The 24,086-nt window shown below is 47.8% G+C and overlaps 3 protein-coding genes and 1 long non-coding RNA gene across 8 annotated transcripts; 2 read left to right on the forward strand and 2 right to left on the reverse strand.

Annotated features, from left to right (window-relative positions):
* Positions 1-842: 842 nt before the first annotated feature.
* On the reverse strand, positions 843-9,426 carry LOC310756785 (zinc finger protein 213-like). 4 transcript variants are annotated; one of them, XR_014544978.1, is made up of 7 exons: positions 8,520-9,426; positions 6,908-7,514; positions 5,818-5,944; positions 4,800-4,873; positions 3,604-3,730; positions 1,718-2,992; positions 843-1,625 (listed from the first exon to the last, which is right to left on the reverse strand). XR_014544978.1 is itself a non-coding variant. In XM_083601530.1 (6 exons), exons 2-6 carry the CDS (start codon positions 7,322-7,324, stop codon positions 2,058-2,060), a joined length of 1,680 nt encoding a protein of 559 aa, XP_083457656.1. In that variant the 5' UTR covers positions 7,325-7,514; positions 8,520-9,426; the 3' UTR covers positions 843-2,057. The 4 variants fall into 4 exon arrangements, 2 of the variants coding, with proteins under 2 accessions (XP_083457656.1, XP_083457655.1); XR_014544979.1 differs by having other exon boundaries at positions 1,718-2,995; positions 8,520-9,424; XM_083601530.1 differs by having other exon boundaries at positions 843-2,992.
* An 814-nt stretch (positions 9,427-10,240) lies between these two features.
* LOC310756593 (uncharacterized protein) lies at positions 10,241-17,047 on the reverse strand. Of its 2 annotated transcripts, XR_014544943.1 has the most exons (5): positions 16,913-17,047; positions 13,786-14,611; positions 13,501-13,573; positions 10,726-12,356; positions 10,241-10,494 (listed from the first exon to the last, which is right to left on the reverse strand). XR_014544943.1 is itself a non-coding variant. In XM_083600918.1 (4 exons), exons 2-4 carry the CDS (start codon positions 14,554-14,556, stop codon positions 10,945-10,947), a joined length of 2,256 nt encoding a protein of 751 aa, XP_083457044.1. In that variant the 5' UTR covers positions 14,557-14,611; positions 16,913-17,047; the 3' UTR covers positions 10,241-10,944. The 2 variants fall into 2 exon arrangements, 1 of the variants encoding a protein (XP_083457044.1); XM_083600918.1 differs by having other exon boundaries at positions 10,241-12,356.
* On the forward strand, positions 15,979-23,384 carry LOC310757505. Its single transcript, XR_014545276.1, has 2 exons — positions 15,979-16,268; positions 22,882-23,384. It is a non-coding gene; the product is annotated as an uncharacterized lncRNA (long non-coding RNA).
* On the forward strand, positions 20,097-23,384 carry LOC310757171 (uncharacterized protein). Its single transcript, XM_083602399.1, has 2 exons — positions 20,097-20,236; positions 20,605-23,384. The coding sequence occupies exons 1-2, from the start codon at positions 20,206-20,208 to the stop codon at positions 21,390-21,392; spliced, it is 819 nt and encodes a 272-aa protein (XP_083458525.1). The 5' UTR covers positions 20,097-20,205; the 3' UTR covers positions 21,393-23,384.
* Positions 23,385-24,086: the final 702 nt, after the last annotated feature.

Consider the following 24,086-nt stretch of genomic DNA (forward strand, 5'->3'; position numbering starts at 1 on the left):
ACTGACAGGATACTGTTGTTTTATGATCTTATTAATACAGTGGCACCTTGGTTTTCGAATGTCTCGGAAGCCGAACATTTCGGTTTTCGAACGCTAAAAACCCAAAAGTACTGTATTTTTCCGTGTATAAGACTAGTTTTCCCCCCTAAAAAATAATGTGCAAAATTTGGGGGCGTCTTATACATGGGGGCCATCTCCCCCCATTTTATTAAATCAGAGTCCCCCAAAATAGGTGGCGTCTTATACATGAGGGCATCTTACAGACAGAAAAATACGGTAAATGCTTTCATTTTCAATCGCGCCTCTGAAGTTGAATGGCTTCTGCCGTTTTTCAATTTTCTCAGTTAAAGTTGCAGGCCATCCTTTGCGCCTTGGTTTTCAAACGTTTCGGAAGTCGAACGGTCTTCCAGAACAGATTACGTTGGAAAACCGAGGTACCACTGTATGCTATATGAATCCGTAGTTGTAGAGTTGGAAGGGGCACCGGGGTCATCTAGTCCAACCCCGTGTAATGCCAGAATCTCAGCTATAGCATCCGTGACAGGGAAGGGGAGTCTACCAACTCCCGAGGGAGATCATTCCACTGTCAACAGCTCTTACCATCGGGCGCAGTTCTTCCTGACGCTTAGTTGGAAATTTAGAGATTTAATATTGCCTTCCCTTCGGCTGCTTTTATGCTTGTATTCTCTTACGTCTATTCGGTTTATGTTTCTGTATAATGAAAATGCAATAAAAATGTGGTGTGTGTTTCTTTCTTTAAAAAAAGAAAGCCGCAATAAAATATATCACAGCGGTAATATTTTCAAATGCATGCGAAACAGACACACAGGCTGCAATCCAAGTTTAGAGGGGAAATCTTTATTAACACAACACACAGACAATGGAACGCCGCAAGCAAGACGATGCTATCAGGCACAGGACAGATAACTCTTGGGGTGGAGAGTTAAAATGAAGCGCACCGGGAATCGAGAGTCAGAAAGTCCAGCAAAATAAATAAATAAAAATATACACTGGAATCTGCCTTCAGAAAGACCATGGTTACTTCTCTCTCAGTTGACAGATTGTACAGTCTGCCCAAATTCTGGTTTCTTTACAAAGAATGTGCCAGCAACATTCTGTAAATCCTGGGTTGTCACAACAAAACATCAGATATTGAAATCTTCCCGTTACAGGACTGCCTTCAGATGTCTTCTAAAAGTCAGATAGTTATTAATTTCTTTGACATCTGATGGGAGGGCATTCCACAGGGTGGGTGCCACTACCGAGAAGGCCCTCTGCCTGGTTCCCTGTAACCTCACTTCTCACAAGGGAGGGAACCGCCAGAAGGCCCTTGGCGTGGACCTCAGTGTCCGGGCTGAACGATGGGGGTGGAGACGCTCCTTCAGGTATACAGTGCTGAGGCCGTTTAGGGCTTTAAAGGTCAGCACCAACACTTTGAATTGTGCTCAGAAACATACTCGGAGCCAATGTAGATATTTTAGGACCGGTGTTATATGGTCCCAGCAGCCACTCTCAATATTGTCTTCCACCACAGTTTCCTTCTGACACTGGTTCTCCCTCTTGTGATATGGTTTGTCTATGTTACATTTTGAGCTTAGGATTCTGTTAGTTGGGAGAGCTTTCGTCTACGCAGCATGGGTAGGCAAACTAAGGCCCAGGTGCTGGATCCGGCCCAATCGCATTCTAAATCGGGTCCACAGACGGTCTAGGAATCAGCGTGTTTTTACAGTAGAATGTGCCCTTTTATTTAAAATGCACCTCTGGGTTATTTGTGGGGCATAGGAATTCATTCATTTCCCCCCCAAAAAAATATAATCTGGCCCCCCACAAGGTCTGAGGAACAGTGGACCGGCCCCTGCTGAAAAAGCTTGCTGACCCCTGGTCTACAGCCTTCCTTGCTCCTCAGATCAGAGCTTTCCGAACTGTGTGTCGTGACACGCTAAGTGTGTCTCGCGAGTTTAACCTCCGGTTTGCTAGTAAAATTGAACTGCTGTATTGCAAAATGATGCATGTCTCAAAAGTGCGTCCCCAACATGAAAATTTTGGAAAGCTCTGCCTTAGAGTGAATCCTCCATTACGAAGATCTGTGCCCCACCAGGGGGACTTTCTCCAATCCAGGGATTCCTAGAATTCACCACATTCTCCCCCGTGTGGATTTTTTTATGTTCATTAAAGTTTGTGCTCCATCTGAAGCTTTTCCCACATACGGGACACGTGTAGGGCTTCTCCCCTGTGTGGATTCTCTGATGTGACTTAAGGTACGAGCTCCCGATGAAGCTTTTCCCACACTCTGAGCATGTGTAGGGTTTCTCCCCTGCGTGCACTTTGAGGTGGATGGCATGGCTCTTGCTGTGGCTGAAGCTCTTGCCGCACAAGGAGCAAGTGTACGGCTTCTCCCCGGTGTGGATTCTGTGGTGCAGAGTCAGGCCTGTGTTGCGCGTGAAGCTTTTCCCGCAAACGGAGCACTTGAACGGCTGCTCTCCCGTGTGGATTCTCTGATGAGAGTTGAGGCTGATGCTGTGGCTGAAGCTCTTTCCGCACAAGGAGCAGGCGTACGGTTTCTCCCCGGTGTGGATCCGCTTGTGAGACCGGAGGTCCGAGCTCCCCCGGAAACTCTTCCCGCACTCGGAGCATTTGAACGGCTGCTCTTCCGTGTGGGTTCTCTGATGAGAAGAGAGGTCCGTGCTCCGGCGGAAGCTCTTGCCGCACTCGGCGCATTTGTAGGGTTTCTCCCCGGTGTGGATTCTCTGGTGTTCGTTAAGGTGCGATTTGCGGCTGAAGCTTTTCCCGCACACGGCGCACACGATCCGCTTCTTTTCGGCGTCCGTCTTTTCGTAGATTGTGATTTTGCGGAAGTCAGAAGCGAGGAAGGGATTTCCCCTCTTCTCTTCTGCCTCAGTTTCCCTTTTCTGCTCTTCCTTCTCCGAACGTCTGGCTTTTTCCAAGGAGACCGCGCACGGTGTTACTTCATTCCCGTTCTTCCACCCATCTCCTGCTGGAGGAAGGAGAGAAAACTAGTAAGATCGAAGGAAAAAACGGAGCCTCTAAATGAGGGAATGTCTGCTGCTGCTCACGTCAGAATGGAAGGCAGATCTGGCCAATATTAAATTAATTTTGCTGATTGCCATTAACTGAAAATGCAGTGTGAAAGGCCTCTGATGCTGTTTAAGGTGACTCCTGTGCAGAACCTCTAGATAAGGACTCTAGGCATTGGACACACTAAGCTATGATAGACCCAATGGTCTGAATCAGGATAAGGCAGCTTAGTGGAGTGTGTAACCTGAAGCGTCTGTAACCTGAGGTACCACTGTACTCAAAACAATGTAACAAATCTATCTGTTAATGTGGCAGCACTTAATGTTAATGTGGAACTCCTTGCCAATTGACAGCTTAGTGCATTTTTGTTTAGGCAGGTGTTTTATCACTTAATCATCTTAATGATCTCTTAATCGTCTTTTGAATGTTTTAAATACCTGCTTTTAGTTGCTTTTCTTGAGAATTTCAATGTTTTATCATTTTCGTGTGCTTAGAAGTTTGCTTCTTTTTTAAAAAAAAAAATGCAACCAAGCAGTATATAGGTTTTGTTAAATCAATAAGCCTTACCCAGAGAAGCCAGAATCCCATAATTCTCCACCATGACTTCCCACTGCAGGGCTCTTTGGCCCGGATCCAGCAGGGCCCATTCCTCCTCTGTGAAATACACAGCCACCTCCTCAAACGTCACCGGAACCTGGAAGGGGAAGAAGAAGAAAACAGTTTCTCCTTGCAGACTATATAACGGATCCTTATCATTAAACAAACTATTATAATCAATTATTGTAAGCCACATCCTGGCATCTCTCACCAACCACAGGCCAGTTCAGCTGGTGGGCGGGGCTTGGCACCAGTCAGTCAGTCAGTCAGTTTTATTGCACATAGCCAAAGGCTGCCGCGATGTACACAGAATCACTCAACAATTAAAAGAAAATATACTGAATTGATACAAAAAACTTACAACATTTATATTATCGAGACATTACCTACTCTAAACAGAGCTATAAAAGTACCTTAATATACAAATTAAGACTTTAAACAATAAAATTTATAAGCTAAAATTATCTCATGGCCACTAATATATTAAAAAATAATGTTAATTAATACAATGTGCAATCATATTCAGAGTTTGGTGATAAAGAAAGAATATAGCTTGTTGTAGATAGGGTCAAATAAATCCATCTCCTTTACAGTTGGTGGCTACCTCGGCTATATAATTTGCTCTAATTTTCCTAGCGGCAGTTGCAAAGAGTGCTACACGCCAGGTCACATGCTTATCTGTGTCTGCGAGGAGATATAAAATCATGTCAGTCACTCTGTGACAACTTCAGAAGGGGCTCGCTGTCTGTGCTACGTTGGAATGGCTTTATTGTTGTTTTGTTTTGGTTTTTTGGCATTTCAACTTATTTTAATCTTGCTGCACACCACTCTGAAATGCTCTGGAACGGCCTACAAGACTGCAAACTAAATCATCAGGTCTGTTTTTCCGCCATATTGGTAACCAGACATATGACGCCCCAGATTTTCTCTCGAGGGTGTTGTTCTCATCACCCCACGCCACCAATTTTGACCGATAATAATTCTGGCGGCAATTAAGAGGTGCTGCGTTCAGTCTGCTCCCCCTTCTAAGGATCCCAGGCAGGGAGGGCGAGGCTGAGCAGGTCAGCTTTGCCCCTCAAAGGGTGTCACGCAGCCTCTCACCATGTGTCCTTTGACAAGTAGCCCAGGGACAGAGGCGCCCGGTCTGTCCCCAAACTTCTACCTACCTGGTCAGGTGCCACAGGTGCCCCTCCACCAGCAAGAGAAGGCTCAGTCTGCATGGCTGGTGGCATGCCTGCACCTGAAATGACACAATGTATGGAAGTGAGAGCTGGACCATAAAGAAGGCTGATTGCTGAAGAATCGATGCTTTAGAATTATGGTGCTGGAGGAGACTCTTGAGAGTCCCATGGACTGCAAGAAGATCAAACCTCTCCATTCTGAAGGAAATCAGTCCTGAGTGCTCACTGGAAGGACAGATCCTGAAGATGAGACTCCAATACTTTGGCCACCTCATGAAAAGAGAAGACTCTCTGGAAAAGACCCTGATGTTTGGAAAGATGGAGGGCACAAGGAGAAGGGGACGACAGAGGACAAGACGGTTGGACAGTGTTCTTGAAGCTACCAGCATGAGTCTGACCAAACTGCGGGAGGCAGTGGAGGACAGGAGTGCCTGGCGTGCTCTGGTCCAGGGGGTCACGAAGAGTCGGACACGACTAAACGACTAAACAACAACAACAACAATGGTGGGAAGCGTTGCATTGCTTTAGGAACATTTTTTTTAGTGTTTCAGGAGAGAGAGAGAGAGAGCACACACACAGCAGTGTGTTGTAGTGGTTTGAGTCTCCGGCTAGGACTCTGGGAGATGCCAGGATTCAAATATGCCAGTCGGCGTTTGACACACTAATCTAAGATAGACCCAATGGTCTGAATCAGGATAAGGCAGATTATACAGTGGTACCTCAGGTTAAGAACTTAATTCGTTCTGGATGTCCGTTCTTAACCTGAAACTGTTCTTAACCTGAGGTACCACTTTAGCTAATGGGGCCTCCTGCTGCCACCGCACAATTTCTGTTCTCACCCTAAAGCAAAGTTCTTAACCCGAGGTACTATTTCTGGCTTAGCGGAGTCTATAACCTGAAGTGTCTGTAATCTGAAGCGTCTGTAACCCAAGGTACCACTGTACTGTTATTATATTCCTACGCACACCCGGCAGAAGCTGAAATCTTCTCTGCCCATTCTTACCCGGGGAGCTGGGGTTCCCTTCGCCCTCCTGCGCGATCCCCCAGGAGGGCCGACTCCTCCTGGAGTCCGACGGAGGCATCTCGGATTCGGAGGAAGCGGGGACCGATTCTGCTGGCAGCGTCCGGGGCTGGAAGCGATGTAAGGGACCCAGGTGAGGGAGAGGAGAGAAATAATCATTTTTTAAAAGGATGCAAGCAAAAGGCAAGGTTCTGAGTTCTGAGCAGATGAAAGGAGGCTTTCCCAGTGTGAGGGCCGCATAGTGGGTGGAGTGGGAAATGCAAATGATGTTTTTTGTGAAGGAAGCGGGTTTCTACACATACATTTAAATGAATACAGTGGTACCTCGGGTTAAGTACTTAATTTGTTCCGGAGGTCTGTTCTTAACCTGAAACTGTTCTTAACCTGAAGCACCACTTTAGCTAATGGGGCCTCCTGCTGCTGCTGCGCCGCTGGAGCACGATTTCTGTTCTGTTCTTCCGGGTTAGCGGAGTCTGTAACCTGAAGTGTCTGTAACCTGAAGCGTCTGCAACCCAAGGTACCACTGTATAAGCTTTTGTGTGCATGCTTATACCAAGAACAAACTTAGTTGGTCTCTAAGGTACTACTGAACAATTTTTAATTTTTTTAAAATATATTTTGACTGCATCAGACCAACACAGCTACCTACCTGAATCTATTTTAATGTCATTAATATTACTATTATTATTGGATTTACTACCCACTCTCACGCTAAGGCACAAGGGCAGCTTGCAACATGAAAATACAATATTAAAAACAATTTAAAACAACTTGCAATCTCAAAATAAGGAGAGTCCTAAAACAAGAAGGTTAGGAAGAGCCCTGTTGGCTGAATCCAGTGGTCCATTCAGTCCAGCCTCCTGTTCTCACGGTGGACAAACAGATCCCTCTTCTGGAAAATCCACAAACAGGACCTGAGAACAACAGCAGGAATTTCCTGCCTTTTAAACCCCAGAAACTGAAATTCACAGACGTCTACTGCCTCTGGCAGGCAGAACAAAACCACAAACCAATCCAGGCTGATAGTCTTACACTGCATGAAAATAAGCTTCTACTTTTATGACTCTCTCACCTGCAGCTCTGCCTGCTTTTTCTCCTCTGCCTGGCTCAGGAGGAAACCTTCGGCCAGGGCCACTGCCTGGGAACTGGTCTCCGCTCCGCATTCCCTGACCCAGTTCTCCATCTCCGGGGGGAGGACAGCCAGGAACTGCTCCAGTATCACTAAATCCAGGATCTCAGCCTTCGTGTGTTGCTCTGGCTTCAGCCACTGACGGCAAAGACGGTGGAGTTGACTGCAAACCTCTCTGGGTCCCTCGGCCTCCTGGAAGCGGGAATGCCTGAAACGCTGGCGCTGAGCGTCTGAGCTGAGGACGACCTCCTCGCCCGGGATCTCCTGTGCTGTTCTTTCCCAGAATCCCCCGCTGCTCCTAGTCTGGGTGACGCAAGGGTCCTGTCTTGCTAGGGACCCAGCCAACTCCCGCTCTCCCATCTTCGATCCGTGGCTCCCGAGAGGTCAGGAGCGGCTCCTTCCCTCGCTGCCGAATCTTTTCGACGGCCTGGGATTTAGGGTGGAGGTGAATCCAGCATAGGAAGCAGGTCAATTGCACATGTCGCCAAGCGGAGAAGGTACTTTGCAGGAAAAACTGGAAATCCACCTGGTTAAGGATGAAGGCGTCTTCCTGTAAACAAGGCAAGCAAGAGGGAAATTAGAGGCTGGGAATGAGGATGTGGGAGCGAGGGAATTCATCCGGCACAGAATAAAAGCTACAAAATCCAGGAAGGGCCATAGCTCAGGGTAAAGCAGTTGTCCTGCATGCAGAAGATCCCGGGTTCAATTCCACCCAATGTGGGTCTCGAACCCACGAACCTGGGATTCAGAGTCTCTTGCTCCACGGAATGAGCCATGGTATCAGTTCAGACCATACAACATGGAAAAAATGCACAATTGCGGCACAACAAAAGCAATCATAAACAATAAACGAAACCCCAAAAACACGACATCAGATTGGACAATTCCTACGTAAGCAGATCTAAAATAAAGGTATGAAAACCCTTAAACTATACCCCAGCCCAAGACTATTCTCAAAGAAGGCGACTCTCTGCCTCTCGCCTCTTCTTTGCAACCCCAAGATCTTTGGATGAAGGGCAGTATAGAAATTTAATTAAAAAAACGATAATAATGTTGCACATTGCCTATGATAGCAGCGTCCCACACGGAATGTAAATGGCCTGTAGAAATAACTATGAATTGAACACAGAGAGGCTAATATGTACTTTTATTACAGATGAAAATCTGTCAGTGAACAACAATAACAATAACAACAATAATGTTGGATATGGACCAGTCAATGCAATCCATCAATTTTGCTGCCTCCGACGGAGGAAAGGGAAGCTAGCTGACTAGGAGGCTGGTGGTTCGAGCCCACCCGGGGATTCCTTGCATGGCAGGGGGTTGGACTAGATGACCCCGGGGGTCCCCTTCCAAGTCCATGCAGTTCCACGCATCCTCTTTTGAAGCTTCCCTGAATCTGAGGCTGCCTCCTTGCCTTTCGCCTTGAAGCGCCGGCTGGGGTCTCTCCGCGAGGCCCCTCCCGACCTCCCCGGCCCTCCTCCTCCCCCCTGCCTCACCCTCCTTCCACAACAGCCCCGGGGACCCCAATTCACCCCGAGGGGTTTGCACTCACCAGATCCCTTGTTTGGAAAGGGGAGGGAAGGAAGAGAGGGAGAGGAAGGCTGCCGCGCGTGGGAGGGAGATCAAAGGCTGCCTCCGACTCCCCCAGTCGCGGGGGAGGGGCTGGATGCGACTCTTCCCATTCATAAATCCCTTCCTTAGTTCCAGCCGCCTCTCTAGGAAGCGTGACTCTTTTGCTTTAACCCTTAGCCTGCAAGCGCGCCGTGCTTTTAAAGCACGACTAACCCCCCAAAAAGAGGAATCCTGGGAGCAGTAGTTTAAGGGTGCCGGGAACTGTAGCACCATGAGGGGGGAAACTATAGTTCCTGTTGCGGGAAGCCACGTGCTTTTCATGTATATAGAGTGCATGCCGCCGTAGACTGCGGTAAAAGTGCATTTAACAGATAACGTGCAATGAGAATGTTTGGAAGTCTTTTTTAAAACCTCAGCTACTTTTTCTTCTTTATTTTCTTTTCTTTTTTCATAAATTGCAGTGTCATGTGTATTGTGAGGTATACAAAGTACCTTTGCTTCAGTTGCCATCATTTTCTTTTTTGTTACAAACAAAAACAGAGTGTTGTATAAATGTATATTTTCAAAAAATAATAAAGATTGAATTTTACAAAAGAAAATAAAATGTATTTGCCCACTCGACCACTTCCATCTGCGGAACTGACAGGCGCCACATAATCCCCGTTCTGCATTGATACGAAATCAATCTTTTAGTGCGGCAGCTCCTTCACTTAGGAACTCCCTGCCTTTTGACATCAAGCAGGTGCCTTCACCGTGCTCTTTCAGCACCTGCTAAAAACATTTATTTTTATTAAACCCAGATATGTAGAGTGCCGCTGCATATGTTTTTAGCTTATTGTTGATTTTATCTTTCGAATATTATAGGAGGGGTTTTTTGTACTGATTATTTCACTCTTTCGTTCTCTTTGTAAACTGCTTTGAGGTGTGTTTTTTAAAATCACTGCTTGATTAGCAGTGTATAAACTTTATTTTCCTTTATAAAGCCTTTATTTTATAGCATAAACGCTTTTATAATGGAAATAGCAATTAAGTGTTTCTCTTCCATTTATCCTTCCCCAAAGGCAGAGCTGTACCTGTCTGCCACCTAGATCAATTCAAAGGGTCTTGGGCTCTGCCGTGGGACGTGGGTGGCGCTGTGGTCTAAACCACTGAGCCTAGGGTTTGCCAATCAGAAGGTCGGTGGTTCGAATCCCCACGACGGGGTGAGCTCCCGTTGCTCGGTCCCAATCCAGCGGGAAGGTAAACGGCGGTTCTGTGCACTGCTCTGGTTCGCCAGAAGCGGCTTAGTCATGCTGGCCACATGACCCGGAAGCTGTATGCCGGCTCCCTCGGCCAATAAAGCGAGATGAGCGCCGCAACCCCAGAGTCGGCCACGACTGGACCTAATGGTCAGGGGTCCCTTTACCTTTACCTGAGGAGGAACCCTCTCCCCTACCATCTGGGCCCAGTGTTTCCAGCTGTTTTTTGAACTAGAACTCCAACCATCCCTAGCTAGCAGGACTAGTGGTCAGGGATGATAGGAATTGTAGTCTGAAAACAGCTGGAGACCCAAGTTTGGGGAAGCCTGATCATGAGGTCTGCTGTGAAGGCTCATACCCAAACCTCCATCCTTCATCCAGACAAGCAAGAGGCGTCCACAGAGTTCAAGGAAATCCCCCAGCAAAGGCAAAACACACAAAGACACAAACACACTCTTCCCTTTCTTCTGTGTTTTTCCTCTTTAATTTCCCATTGTATTTTTAGGCCTGATCCAGTTAATTGTGTATTACTTATTTATATAGCGTGCTACGGCATGTTTCGCACCGTAAGCTTTTTTTTTTCTTTTGCATTTTTCTAAATTTGAAAACCAGTAGTGATGTACGGAAGTGAGAGGTGGACCATAAAGAAGGCAGATTGCCGAAGAATTGATGCTTTTGAATTATGGTGCTGGAGGAGACTCTTGAGAGTCCCATGGACTGCAAGAAGATCAAACCTATCCATTCTGAAGGAAATCAGCCCTGAGTGCTCACTGGAAGGACAGATCCTGAAGCTGAGGCTCCAAGACTTTGGCCACCTCATGAGAAGAGAAGACTCCCTGGAAAAGACCCTGATGTTGGGAAAGATGGAGGGCACAAGGAGAAGGGGATGACAGAGGACGAGATGGTTGGACAGTGTTCTTGAAGCTACCAGCATGAGTTTGACCAAACTGCGGGAGGCAGTGGAAGACAGGAGTGCCTGGCGTGCTCTGGTCCATGGGGTCACGAAGAGTCGGACGCGACTAAACGACTAAACAACACAAGAACAAATTTGAAAAACAAAGAAGTCCAGAAAATATCCAGTCTAAATTATTTATACACCACCTTCTGGAGAAGGATCATTTGGAAGATCTGCATGCCAGCACAAGTTCTTTCTGTGCTCATTGGGATTCACTCCATTTTCCCTTCCACGGTTTCTTTCACGTTAGTTAAAGGGTGTGTGACTGTCGAAGCTCTTTCCACGCTCTGAGCACCGATACGGTTCCTCCCTTTGTGGGTTTCCTGGTGAGAAGTAAGACCCGTTTTCCGACTGAAGCTCTTTCCGCAATCCGGGCATTTATAGGGTTTCTCCCCCGTGTGGATTCTCTGATGGTAAGTGAGGCTGGTGTTCCGACTGAAGCTCTTCCCGCACTCGGAGCACGTGTACGGTTTCTCCCCTGTGTGGATTCTCTGGTGGGACCTAAGATTGGTACTCCGACTGAAGTCCTTCCCGCACTCCGAGCACTTATACGGCTTCTCCCCTGTGTGGATTCTCTGATGTCTCTTAAGACTGATGTTGTGGCTGAAGCTCCTTCCGCACAGGGAACAGGCAAATGGCTTCTCGCCTGTGTGTATTTTCTGATGTGAAGTAAGGTGATGCTTATGACCGAATCTCTTCCCACACACTGGGCACATATAAGGTTCCTCTCCTGTGTGGCTTCTCTGATGAATACCAAGGGTGATGCTGTGACGGTAGCTCTTTCCACACTGCAGACACTTATACGGTTTCCCCTCTGTGTGGATTTTCTTATGAGACCGAAGGTTCGAGCTCCTGCTGAACCTCTTTCCACACAGGATGCACATGTACGGCTTCTCCCCTGTGTGCCTTCTCTGATGCAGAGTTAGGCTAGTCCTCCTACTGAAGCTTTTCCCACACTCCGAACATGTATATGGCTTCTCCCCCATATGGATCCTTAGATGCGAGTTAAGACTTTTGCTCCTGCTAAAGATCTTCCCGCACTCTGAGCATTTGAAGGGTTTCACCCCGGTGTGGATTTTCTGATGCAACGTCAGACTTTTGCTCCGGTTGAAGCTCTTTCCACACACCGAACATCGGAAGAGTTTGTCCGCCATGTGGATTCGCCGATGGGAAATGAGGTTTGAGCTGCATCGGAAAGTCCTTCCGCACTCTGAGCACGTAAAGGGTTTCTCGCTTGTGTGTATTCTCTGATGAATGGTAAGCTGTATCCTTTGCCTGAAGCTCTTTCCACAGTCCGAGCATTTATAAGGTTTCTCCCCTGTGTGGATTCTTTGGTGGATAACGTAGCTTTTCCGGCTACTGAAGTTCTCCCCACAGTCGGCACATTTAAACGGTTTCTCCCCAGCCTGCATTCTTCTGTCTGCACTAAGGTGTGACCTACTAGCTAAGTTTTTTGCACATAGAGGGAATTCAGTCCTGTCGTTTCCAACGCAATATTCTTCTTTGACCTGAACTTCATGCACATCGTCACCTTCGGGAGCAACAAGTTTTGTCTTCCACGCCTGCTTTGCCTCAGTTTCCCCTTTCAGCGTTTTGCCATCTTGATCGCTTTCTCCGCCAACACCTGCAACAGGAGAGGGAGATACGAGCCTCAATTAACGGAACAGGAGCAACTTCCCATGAGAAAAGGTTGCAGCGTGAGGCAGAAATCCTACTAAACCCATTATGAGGCTAGAGTGAAAGACAACTGCAGATAAGGTACGAGAAAGGCTCTAAGCATACTGCAAAAAAAGTGGTTTGAGTAAGTGTTTCTAAGGAGTGCAGGTGGATTAGAGAGGTTGGGACAATGCGGTGGCAGAACCTGCTTGGCCAGAGGATGAAACTGTCATGGCTAAAGTCTTTGAGGGAAGAAACTGGAAAATGCTGGAAGATTCTAGTTCATTCTAGAAGGTTCATTGCTGTTGCAAATATTGTTTTGACTATCTCAAGGTCACGCTGAGCCAGGAGAGATAAATTTGTGTGCTCAGCAAGCTGCTCTCTCTCTCACTTTCGTTTGTACCTCACACATTTGCAGTTTTTTCTCTGAAGTTTAGTTTGGTTTTTTTTTTGTAACAAAGCCCTTTTGCCTTTAAGTAAAAGTTTTTCTTTTACTGATGGACCTTTGACTCTGCATTTTTTATTACTACATGACACATCCACTCCAAATATATGCTTCTGGGACTCTGTTATTCATCAGGACATGGGGTGCCTAGGAATTTTAGGATCCAATCTGTCAGAAACAGCCAAGGTGATGTGCATTTTCCTATATAGTTTGAGTTCTAACAGAGAGCAATCAAAGACTCTCTGGACTCTTCCCTCTAATTGTGAATGTGGTGTGAGCTTCTGTGTTGAAGCCCAAAGCAAATTTTCTCCCACAAGGGGTTTTTTTTTTGGGGGGGGGGATAATCAAGTAAGAGGTGACATGACAGAAGTCTATAAAATTATGCATGGAACAACAATAACAACACCCCACCCATCTGACTTGGTTTCCCCAGCCACTCTGAGCATGGAGAAAATTGATAGAGATAAGTTTTTCTCAAGTGACCATGCTTCCTGCAATACTTTCAAACATTGTGATATATTGGTATATCACATTGTGTAGCTGGTGACATATCGCCCGGCTCTATCTGACACACAGATGTTTTGATCACATTTTCCTGTATACTCACAACAAAATCCCCCACGTCTCCCCTCCAGTCATGATTCAAAGGTGGAGAAATAATTATTACCGGAGGTTGCCCTGTTTCCCTGCTTTTCTCCTTCGGTGACGCAAGCAGCCCCCTCTGCAATGGTCCTCAGTCCCTGAAAGAGGAGAAAACATTTTTCCTATTCAGCCCCTGTAGAGCAAGAGAGAACACATTCACTTCTCAGAATGTATAGCTTGGAGTATTCCTTGCATGAAACTTCGGAGAGCCACGACCGTTCATTGGGTGATCAAGGAGTCATGTCCTTAAGCAAAATGGCCACTTCTTTAACCCCTTTGTCGACTCTGGACCCCCAAATGCTTCTCTCACCTGCCCTCCCGCTTTCTCCACCTCCTGGTGCCTCAGGAGGAACTCCTCGGCCAGGGCCAGGGCCTGGACGCAGCCCTCTGAGCCTCGCTCCTTCACCCAGCTCCCCATTTCTGAGGGCAGCACAGCCAGAAACTGCTCCAGGATCACCAGGTCCAGAATCTGCTCCTTGGTGTGCTTCTCTGGCCTCAGCCACTGATGGCAAAGCTCCCTCAGGAGCCCGTAGACCTCGCGAGGGCCCTGGGCGTCCCGGTAGCAGAGCTGCCTGAAGAGCTGGCGATGAGCCTCAGAGCTGCTGACGTCCTCCATCTTGATTTCCTTCGCTTGCCCGATGTTTCCCTGGCTGGCAGCGGCTGGTCTGGAAGGGAGCCTGGTCTTGCTGTCTCCTGCTCCAGCCCACTGGCTAGGAACGGCTGCTCCCTCAAAGGAGGACCCAGAAGGCTTTGCCTCGCCCCATGCCCCATCCCCTAGGAGCTGTGGGCTTCCTTCTCCCCCAGAGTGTGGGGCCTGCACGGTCCGGAGGAATTCCTGCCACTGGGCTTCCCATTGCCGGGACGACAGCTCCTCTTCTGGCTCCTCTTTGATATGCTGTGGTTCTGTCCAGCTCGGATGCAGTCCCTCTGTGCTCCCAAGGCAGACAGTCCCCTCCGGTGCCATCTCTGGCGCCAGCCTTGCCAATTCCGCCTGCTCCATTTTAATTCCTGTCTCCGCACCGGCCTCTGCTGCCCACTGGAGCTGGAGACCCAGAGAGGCTGCTGGGATTTCTGCAGCCATTTTCACTCACAGGGTTGGGGATGCCTGTCTCTCAGCTTAGGCCATTTGTTTTGCTCTGCAAATGAATGAAGGAAAGAAATTGTGTATTATTATTATTATTATTATTATTATTATTATTACTGAAACTCTGGAAAGCTGCTGCCAGCCAGTGTCTACAGCACTGAGCCAAATGGACAAATGATCTGAGACAGCAGCTTCCAATGTTAATAATGACCTAGAGAGCCATAGCTCATGGTCAGAACATCTGCTTTGCATGCAAAAGGCCACTGGTTCAATCCTTGACCTCTCCTGACATGGATGGGAACCTCCCCTGCCTGAAATCTTGGGAGAGCCTCTGCCTGAATATAACCGCCTCCTATGTTTCTATCAGAGCCTGAAGGGACAGCATCGCTATTCTTAGTCGTGGTACAATATATGGCAGCACTTGGTTGTCTTTTGGGCCACAGATGGGGAACCTGTGACGGTTCGAAAATGGCTGGATTATGGAAAACAAGCGAGGTCCCAACTAAAGAAGGATGGCAACTTAAGCTGATGGAATATGCACAGCTTGCGGACTTAACATATAGAATAAGAGAACAAGACAAACATGCGTTTAGAGAAGACTGGAAAATGTTTATTGAATATATGGGGGGGGGAATTGTGTACACTTGAAAATGTTGGCAGCATTAAGATAACTTCAACAGTGTAAATAAGTTTTGATGGATGCAATAATGGAATACTGAATGGTTTAGTTTATATAAAATATGCAGGGATTTATGCTATCCAAAATGAACCATGGAAAGAGAAGAAGGGAAGTCATTGATATTACAAGGATGTTTAAATGAGTATTCTAAATTGTAAAACAGAATATATATATATATATATGGTTGGACTAGATGACCCTGGAGATCCCTTTCTACGATTCTATGGAGGGACCCGATTCTGCCCAACTCTTTCCATTTTATGAATAGCAGAAAAATTACTGTTTTGCATCTAATGGGGCTGTCCCTCCCTCTGCCAAGGGTTTCTTGTGATTGTTGTTGTTCATTAAATTTGTATACCGCCCTATGCCTGCAGGTCTCAGGGCGGTTCATGAGATAAAATCACAATATAAAATCACAAAACAAAACAAAAACAACCCAATAACCTGCCCCAACACATTTTAAAAGGGCATTGGATGTTGTTGCTTGTGAGTCACCCCCCAATTTCCGAGAATCCTAGGAACAAAGGAAGCTGCCTTCTATTGAGCCAAACCCTTGGTACATCTAGTTCAGTACTGCTGGCACTGACTGGCAGCGACAACTCTCCAGGGTTTTGTAGGGGAGGCTGCTTGGGATACCACAGACTGAACCTGAGACCTTCTACATGCAAGCAGGCACCCCACCCTTGAGCTGTGGCCCCTTCCCTTCAAGGAAGGTGCTGGTCCTCATGGTTCAAAAGGAAGAGCTTTTTAAATAGGCTCACTATTGTCTACACTAGGGATGCGGGTGGCGCTGTGGGTTAAACCACTGAGCCTAGGGCTTGCCGATCAGAAGGTCGGCAGTTCGAATCCCCGCGATGGGGTGAGCTCCCGTTGCTCGTCCCTGCTCCTGCCAACCTAGCAGTTCGAAAGCACCTCAAAGTGCAAGTAGATAAATAGGTACCACTCCAGCGGGAAGGTAAACGGCGTTTCCGTGCACTGCTCTGGTTCGCCAGAAGCGGCTTAGTCATGCTGGCCACATGACCCGGAAGCTGTACACCGGCTCCCTCAGCCAATAAAACGAGATGAGCACCGCAACCCCAGAGTCGGCCACGACTGGACCTAATGGTCAGGGGTCCCTTTACCTTTACCTATTGTCTACACTAGGGACGCGGGTGGCGCTGTGGGTTAAACCACTGAGCCTAGGGCTTGCCGATCAGAAGATCGGCAGTTCGAATCCCCGCGACGGGGTGAGCTCCCGTTGCTCGGTCCCTGCTCCTGCCAACCTAGCAGTTCAAAAGCACGTCAAAGTGCGAGTAGATAAATAGGTACCGCTCCGGCGGGAAGATAAACGGCGTTTCCGTGCGCTGCTCTGGTTCGCCAGAAGCGGCTTAGTCATGCTGGCCACATGACCCAGAAGCTGTACGCCGGCTCCCTCGGCCAATAAAGCAAGATGAGCGCCGCAACCCCAGAGTCGGCCACGACTGGACCTAATGGTCAGGGGTCCCTTTACCTTTACCTATTGTCTACACTGACTGGCAGCATCACTCCAGGGACCTTCTGCACCCCAAGCAGGTGTTCTGCCACTGCACAGTGATCCCTTCCCCTACCATTCATTCTCTCCTCCTCCTGCAGCCGCCCCTCTCCCAAGTCCAACCAGCCCCCTATATTCCCCCCATTTTTAAAAAATGAATGCACCTGTAACACTCGACATCCACAGGTACAAGCTTCCTCCAATTTTCTCCAAAAAGGGAACACAAAAACCCAGTTCCTAGAAGGAGAAGGTGCAACTCTCATTGCGGCCCCCCTTGCTTTCCATTTCCTTCCTCTCTAGGCTGGGGGACAGGGAGAACTTTGTTCTCCCCTTAACCATTAAAGGTACAAAAGGGCAGCAGTTTCTGCTTGAACTCAACACAAGCAGGTTGAATATTATCACTGTGTTTTTATACTTTATAGTTCTATCCCAACTTTCCTCCAAGGAATTCATGGTGGTGGGCAAGGTTCTTTCCTCGTCCCCAACACATACACTCACAACAACCTAGTGAGGTAGGCCGGGCCCAAACTCAATCCGTGGGAATTTGAACCCTAATTCCCTCGGTTTCTCCACCCCGGCTCCAAGGTGCCGCACACCCCTTTAAACACTTCATAGAATGTGGAGTTGGAAGGGTACAGAATGGTCATCTAGTCCAATAACTCAACACTTCCGAACGGGGCTGCCACACGCCCGGACTTTCCCGGACAGTCGATTGGTTGTGTATACAGCACTGTACAGTGCAGTATATAATTTTCTACCGCTTCCCGAAAATCCCATCCGTCCTCTGTCCGGAAAATACCGGGCTCATGGCAGCCGGAAGGGGAAGGCTTGGAGAAGGCAGCCTCTGACACTCAGTCCTCCAATGGTTAAACACACTGAGCTGCGGCTCCTAGAGCGGCAGGAAGTTTGTCAAGTTGAGGGAGGGGAGGCCAGAGTGGGCCACTTGCTTTGGTCCTCCAGGAAGGGGAAGGAGGCCTGGCGACGTCCCTCGGCCGGGAGGCAGATGCTGCACAGGGCAGGACCAAAGAGGTAAAGGGCCCAGCCAGCTCCGAGTTTCCTTTTGACCCAGGAGTTCAGGTTGCAAAATGGGGGTCCATCAGCTGGGTGCTCCTCTTGCACAAGGCTCCTTTGAAGCCTCCCTCTTCCCCCCCAGGAGATTTGGCTGGGGGGCTGATTTGGTGCAGAAGAAGCAGCCTTGCTGGCAGACCCTCTTAAAAAACACACAAAAAATGAGGATATAAGCAAGGGGACTCCACGGTCCCAAGAATCTTGGTTTTTGCAGCTGCAAAGTGTCATAGAATCGTATAGAATTGTAGAGTCGGAAGGGACCCAGAGGATCATCTAGTCCAACCCCTGCAATGAGGGATTAATAATAATAATAATAATAATAATAAATTTTATTTATACCCTGCCCTGCCCAGCCAAAGCCGGGCTCAGGGCGGCTAAACACCAATAAAATCACAGTAAAAACATAATGGGGGGAAAAGAGAGGGGGGAACACAATTTAAAATACAGGTTAAAATGTGATTTAAAATGCAGCCTCATTTTAAAGTAGCTGATAAATCAAGACCATAAGGGGAGGGAAGCATAACGGTCAGACTGAGTCCGAACCAAAGGCCAGGCAGAACAGCTCTGTCAAGTCCCGCAGGGCCCTAGTCTCTTGTGACAGAGCATTCCACCAAGTCGGGGCCAGTACTGAAAAGGCCCTGGCCCTAGTTGAGACCAATCTCTTTTAACTTCTCAATTGCAGGATCTTCCTTCTTAAGAGCTCCATCTAGTCCCTGTAGGGGGTGTATCATGAAATTGTAGGGACCCTGAGGCTCATCTAGCACAACCCCCTTGCAATCCAGGAATCTCCGTTAAAGCATTTAGGACAGACAGATGGCCATCCAAGCTCTGCTTAAAAACCTCCATGAAAGGAGAGGCCACCAGCCACCCAGAAAGAGGTGGAGCGGCTTTCATGCTCCAGAGCCAGAGGGGGGGGGGGCTGCTTTTGGAGTTCCTGGACCTGAAGAGAGCCTGTTTGGCTCCAATTTGCCTTCAAAAGCTCTAGTCTAAAGGCAGTTGTTGTTTAGTCATTTAGTCGAGTCCAACTCATCGTGACCCCATGGAGCAGAGCATGCCAGGCCTCCCGCAGTTTGGTCAAACTCATGTTCGTAGCTTCGAGAACACCGTCCAACCATCTCGTCCTCTCTCGTCCCCTTCTCCTTGTGCCCTCCATCTTTCCCAACATCAGGGTCTTTTCCAGGGAGTCTTCTCTTCTCATGAGGTGGCCAAAGTAGTGGAGCCTCAGCTTCAGGATCTGTCCTTCCAGTGAGCACTCAGGGCTGATTTCCTTAAGAATGGATACGTTTGATCTTCTTGCAGTCCATGGGACTCTCAAGAGTCTCCTCCAGCTCCAGAATTCAAAAGCATCAATTCTTCGGCAAACAGCCTTCTTTATGGTCCAGCTCTCACTTCCATACATCACTCCTGGGAAAACCAGAGCTTTAACTAGACGGACCTTTGTCGGCAAGGTGATGTCTCTGCTTTTCAAGATGCTGTCTAGGTCTGTCATTGCTTTTCTCCCAAGAAGCAGGTGTCTTTTAATTTCATGACTGCTGTCACCAACTGCAGTGATCATGGAGCCCAAGAAAGTAAAATATCTCACTGCCTCCATTTCTTCCCCTTCTATATGCCAGGAGGTGATGGGCCCAGTGGCCATGATCTTAGTTTTTTTGATGTTGAGCTTCAGACCGTATTTTGCGCTCTCCTCTTTCACCCTCATTAAAAGGTTCTTTAATTCCTCCTCACTTTCTGCCATCAAGGCAGTGGCAATAAATAAATTATCCCCCTCCTTCCCTCTGAGGTTGCTGCTGTTCAAGGGGGTGATGGGTCTTCTCCAGACCCCCTCTTGAGAGTTTGGCTGGACTCCTTTGCTCTGGAGGGGTAAATAAAAGCTGATCTGGTGGACCCGACTCCTTTTGCAGAGTTGTCACCTGGGAGCTGTAAGGGACCCCAGAAGTCATCTACTCCAACCCCAGCAATGCAGGAATTTGCAGGTGGCATACTTTACTTACAAAGTTCCTAAAGCCAGGTTTGTGCATTTATCCACGCAGCAACAAATAAACACAGGCAGAAATCTTGGGATATAAAATACAGTGAAATAGCGGTCTGAGTTTGTAGCAAACAAGGTGGGTTAACAAGGTGAAAGAAAACGAACAAACTAGGAAAATTAACTTCCTTCCAGGAACATGACCTGAGTCTAGGAATAAACTTCTGTGGTCTTAACCCCTTCATGCATTAACTAGCCCTACACTTGCCAGTTATATTTGACTGCAATTTCCCACAACCATTTCAAACTGAAAGCCCTTTTTTCTTTCTTTCAGTAAAGTTGGAGGCAGCGGGTGTGTACACCCCCAAAGAGGAGTGAGATCTCCTGGATCCAGGCCAAAGAACTCTCTACAAGGAAGTCGTGATGGAGGATTTTGGTAATGAGGTCTGTGCAGGTAAAGGCACTTTTTCCATCGCTGAGGGCTACTGAACGGATGGATTTCTAGCGCAGAGCCGCATGATATCCCCCAAAGGATGCTGGGAACTGTAGTTCGCTTCTCACAGAGCTACAGTTCCCAGAAGCTTTTGGGACAACAGTGGTGTACTAGCAAGGACACCGCATCTCATTTACACCAGTGTAAAATGGGAAGGGGGGAATCATGTTTGCCACCTTAAACTCCTTGGAGTTTAAGGTTGTATGCAAACGTAATAAATAAATGATTTCTAATTGTTCCGAATTAATTCGAGTTTCTTTGGTGCGCTGTTCTTTTTCCCCATGTTTAACTGTGGGGTTTTATTTTTCTTTCCTTCCCTCTGCCCCCAGCGGGTGATTGGCAGGAGAGCGAAAGTGAGAAGGAACCTTCTATTGAATCAGTGAAGCAAGTAGCAGGACAGGAGACGTATAAGGATCCAAAGGCATCAAAAAGGCAGAAAGCGAAGCATTCGAAGAACGAGAAAATCAAATCCTCCCTTTCCAAGGCGGCCGAAGGCCGTAAACTCCTGATCCCAAAACAAGATCCGAAAGGCAAGCGAGGGATCCAGTGTCCTGTGTGCGCGAAGATCTTCAAATGCAGATCGGACTACAATCGGCACCACGTCACCCACACAGGGGAGAAACCGTATCAGTGCGTGGAGTGCGGAAAGAGCTACAGCGACAGCGGGACTCTTACTGCACATCAGAGAATCCACACGGGGGAGAAACCCTACGAGTGTGTGGAATGCGGGAAGCGCTTCAACAGGAGCGGGACCCTTAAGAGACATCAGAGAAGCCACGCAGGGGAGAAACCCTACAAATGCCTCGAGTGCGGGAAAAGCTTCGGACGCAATTCTATCCTCACGGCGCACGAAAGAACCCACACCGGCGAGAAGCCCTACAAATGCCTCGAGTGCGGGAAAAGCTTCAGTCGCAGCATCAGTCTCAACAGGCATAAAAAGAAACACGCTCAGGCAGAAACGCCAGAATGCGTGGAGTGCGAACAGGGGCTGAGCCTGAAATGCGTGGAGTGTGGGAAGGGCCTGAGTCCCAGCCAGCTCCTTACTGCTCATCAGATAATCTACACAGGGGAGCACGGGAGCAACCATGTTAAGTTATGGAGGGTGGAACGGGCTTGAGGCGAGAGTCAGCGCCGGAGAAACCACATAAATGTTGAGGGGGGGGAGCTGAATATTGCAGCGGAAGACGGAGCAGGACGAGGGAGATGCCCTAAAAGTGAACAGACTGTGGAAAGGGGTTCAGGAGGAATCTTACTTCACATCAGAGAACTCTCACAGGGGAGAAACTCTTTGCCAGAATGTTGTGTTGAAACGGTGTTACAGCGTTGTACAGAATATTTCAAGATTTCTTTCATTTTCATTTCTGAAATCTTTATAACGGGATGGGGGTGGGCAGGCACTAAATACACCACTCTTCCTTCCCCCCTGTGGGAAGGGGTTCTTAATTCTCTTGGTGCCTCACAGCTCTGAGTGCGTGAATCAGATTAGCCCCCACCCCAAAAAGTGTTCTCTATCCTGCCTATGGGTCTCACTTCCCTGGGTTGCGAGTCTTGGGAATTGTCATTCCCATGGGAATGTGCCTTGGGCTGCTTATTGATCATAGAATTATAGGGCTGAAAGGGATCCACGGGACATCTAGTCCAACCCCTGGCGATGCAAGGATCATGCTTGCCTGTTCCCTTTCCCGCCCATCTTTGCCACATTTCTAGACAGATGAGACAGAAATCCTGTTCTTCCAGGCCCTTTTTTTCCAGCAGAGAACTGAAAATGACTTACGAAGAAAGTGTAAAAGCAAGAATACAAGCTAAAAGACAACTCAACCCCACCCCGTTAAAAACTAAGCTTGTGTTTTAATTTTCGCAACCCGCCCTGGGGTCTTTGGGTGAAGGGTATGTGAATAAATAATAATCATCCTAAGGTCATTTTCTTAACACTTCTAAAACTGGCAGGCAGCAAAGGATGAGGTGGCACTTTTTAAAAAATAAGATGGCAGCTAGATCTGAATGTGCAACGCAAACCTGGTACCCAGACTTGGAAGCTGGGAAATGACAGACATCTTGAATTTGGCACCCTCCAGTTGTGCTAAAACTCCCACCAGCACCAGACTACATAGGAATTCTAGTCCAAAACCTCTGGAGGGTACTAGGTTGGGAAAGACTGGGAGAAAATTGGCGAAAATTAACCTGGGCTCATTAGGAAGGTGTATTTATTCCCCACCACCACCTAGGTTTGAACAAGGCTGGAACAAAGTTTAAACAACTTTGGAACGACCAGATGATTTGAAATGTTTGTTAATATCCCCCAAGCCCCTATAACCTCCCTGGTTTTGTATTAACAGTTTTGTACGGCTATTGTAGAGACGCGGGTGGCGCTGTGGGTTAAATCACAGAGCCTAGGACTTGCCAATCAGCAGGTTGGCGGTTCGAATCCCCTGCTCCTGCCAACCTAGCAGTTTGAAAGCATGTCAAAGTGCAAGTAGATAAATAGGTACTGCTCCAGCAGGAAGGTAAACGGCGTTTCCGTGCGCTGCTCTGGTTCGCCAGAAGCAGCTTAGTCATGCTGGCCACATGACCTGGAAGCTGTACGCCAGCTCCCTTGGCCAGTAAAGCGAGATGAGCGTCGCAACCCCAGAGTCGTCCACAACTGGACCTAACGGTCTGGGGTCCCTTTACCTTTACCTTTACGGCTATTGTATGAATGTCTGTATATATTTTTGGTGGCAGCTAAGGGAAATAGTCTCCCGGTGAAGGATCGTGAGAAGGATAACTGGCATCAATTTAATACGAGGACTAAAGTCAATACGTTTAAAAAGGGTCAATGTGGGAATTTTATACGGAGAACGTGTAAGGGGTTAGATTCCATTTTCTTTCCATATCTCCTCTCTGTTTCCTTTGCAAAAACTTGGAAATTTGGTGGTGATGTAACAGTTCTCTGTCTTGCTGTTTTACATATTATGGGTGATATTCAGCTCAATATTTCCCTGAGTTGTCCCCAAATCAGCTCTGGAGGGTTGTGGGGGGGGGGAACCCAGAAAAGATTTGAGGTGGGGGAGGGGGCATATGGAAGAGGAAAGGATTTTTGCCCCTACAAAAATAAAATGACTTTTAAAAAGAGTTAATCCTGGTTCAGTTGCTTCTGAAAATTCCATAATATGTTTCCTCATTCTTCTTTCAATATTTCCATTTAATCAATCTTTCTTTCTCTGGGCATTCAAGGGATGAACTGGGACAACGGCAAAAGTGTGTAGCAACTTGCCTACCTTATTTTTTAAATGACAGTGGGACAATGGGAGGGGGGTGAATGAGCTCCGCAGCACCTGAAAGAGCAACAAATGCATTGTGGGATCAGGTTTCATTGTGTAGAATCCACTTCAGATGCATGATGTTTTTATTATGGGAATGTTTGGGGATTCAGAGAGTTGGATAACAGCCGGGATTGGAATGGAGCGAGATGAAGCTGCGCTAGCAAAAAGACAGTCGGAAAAGTATATTACACAAATAAAGCTGTATTTGACGGACGAGGGAGCCCCGTTCGCAACATGAGCAGAACGCAACCCGCATCTGCGCGGGTCGCAATTCGCCGCTTCTGCGCATGCGCGTGACGTCATTTTGCGCTTCTGCACATGCACAAGCGGCGAAACCCGGAAGTAACCTTTTCTGGTACTTCCGGGTCGCAACCTGAAAACGCTCAACCTGAAGCAAACGTAACAAGAGGTATGACTGTATAGGGAAGTGAGGGGCAGCTGGGGCTCCTCCACCTGGGAAGGGAGCCCATCTAGGAGATGGAAAACTCTGATCCTAAACCTCCGCTGCC

Source organism: Podarcis filfolensis, assembly GCF_964270895.1.
Source record: "Podarcis filfolensis genome assembly, chromosome: 2".
NCBI lineage: Eukaryota > Metazoa > Chordata > Lepidosauria > Squamata > Lacertidae > Podarcis > Podarcis filfolensis.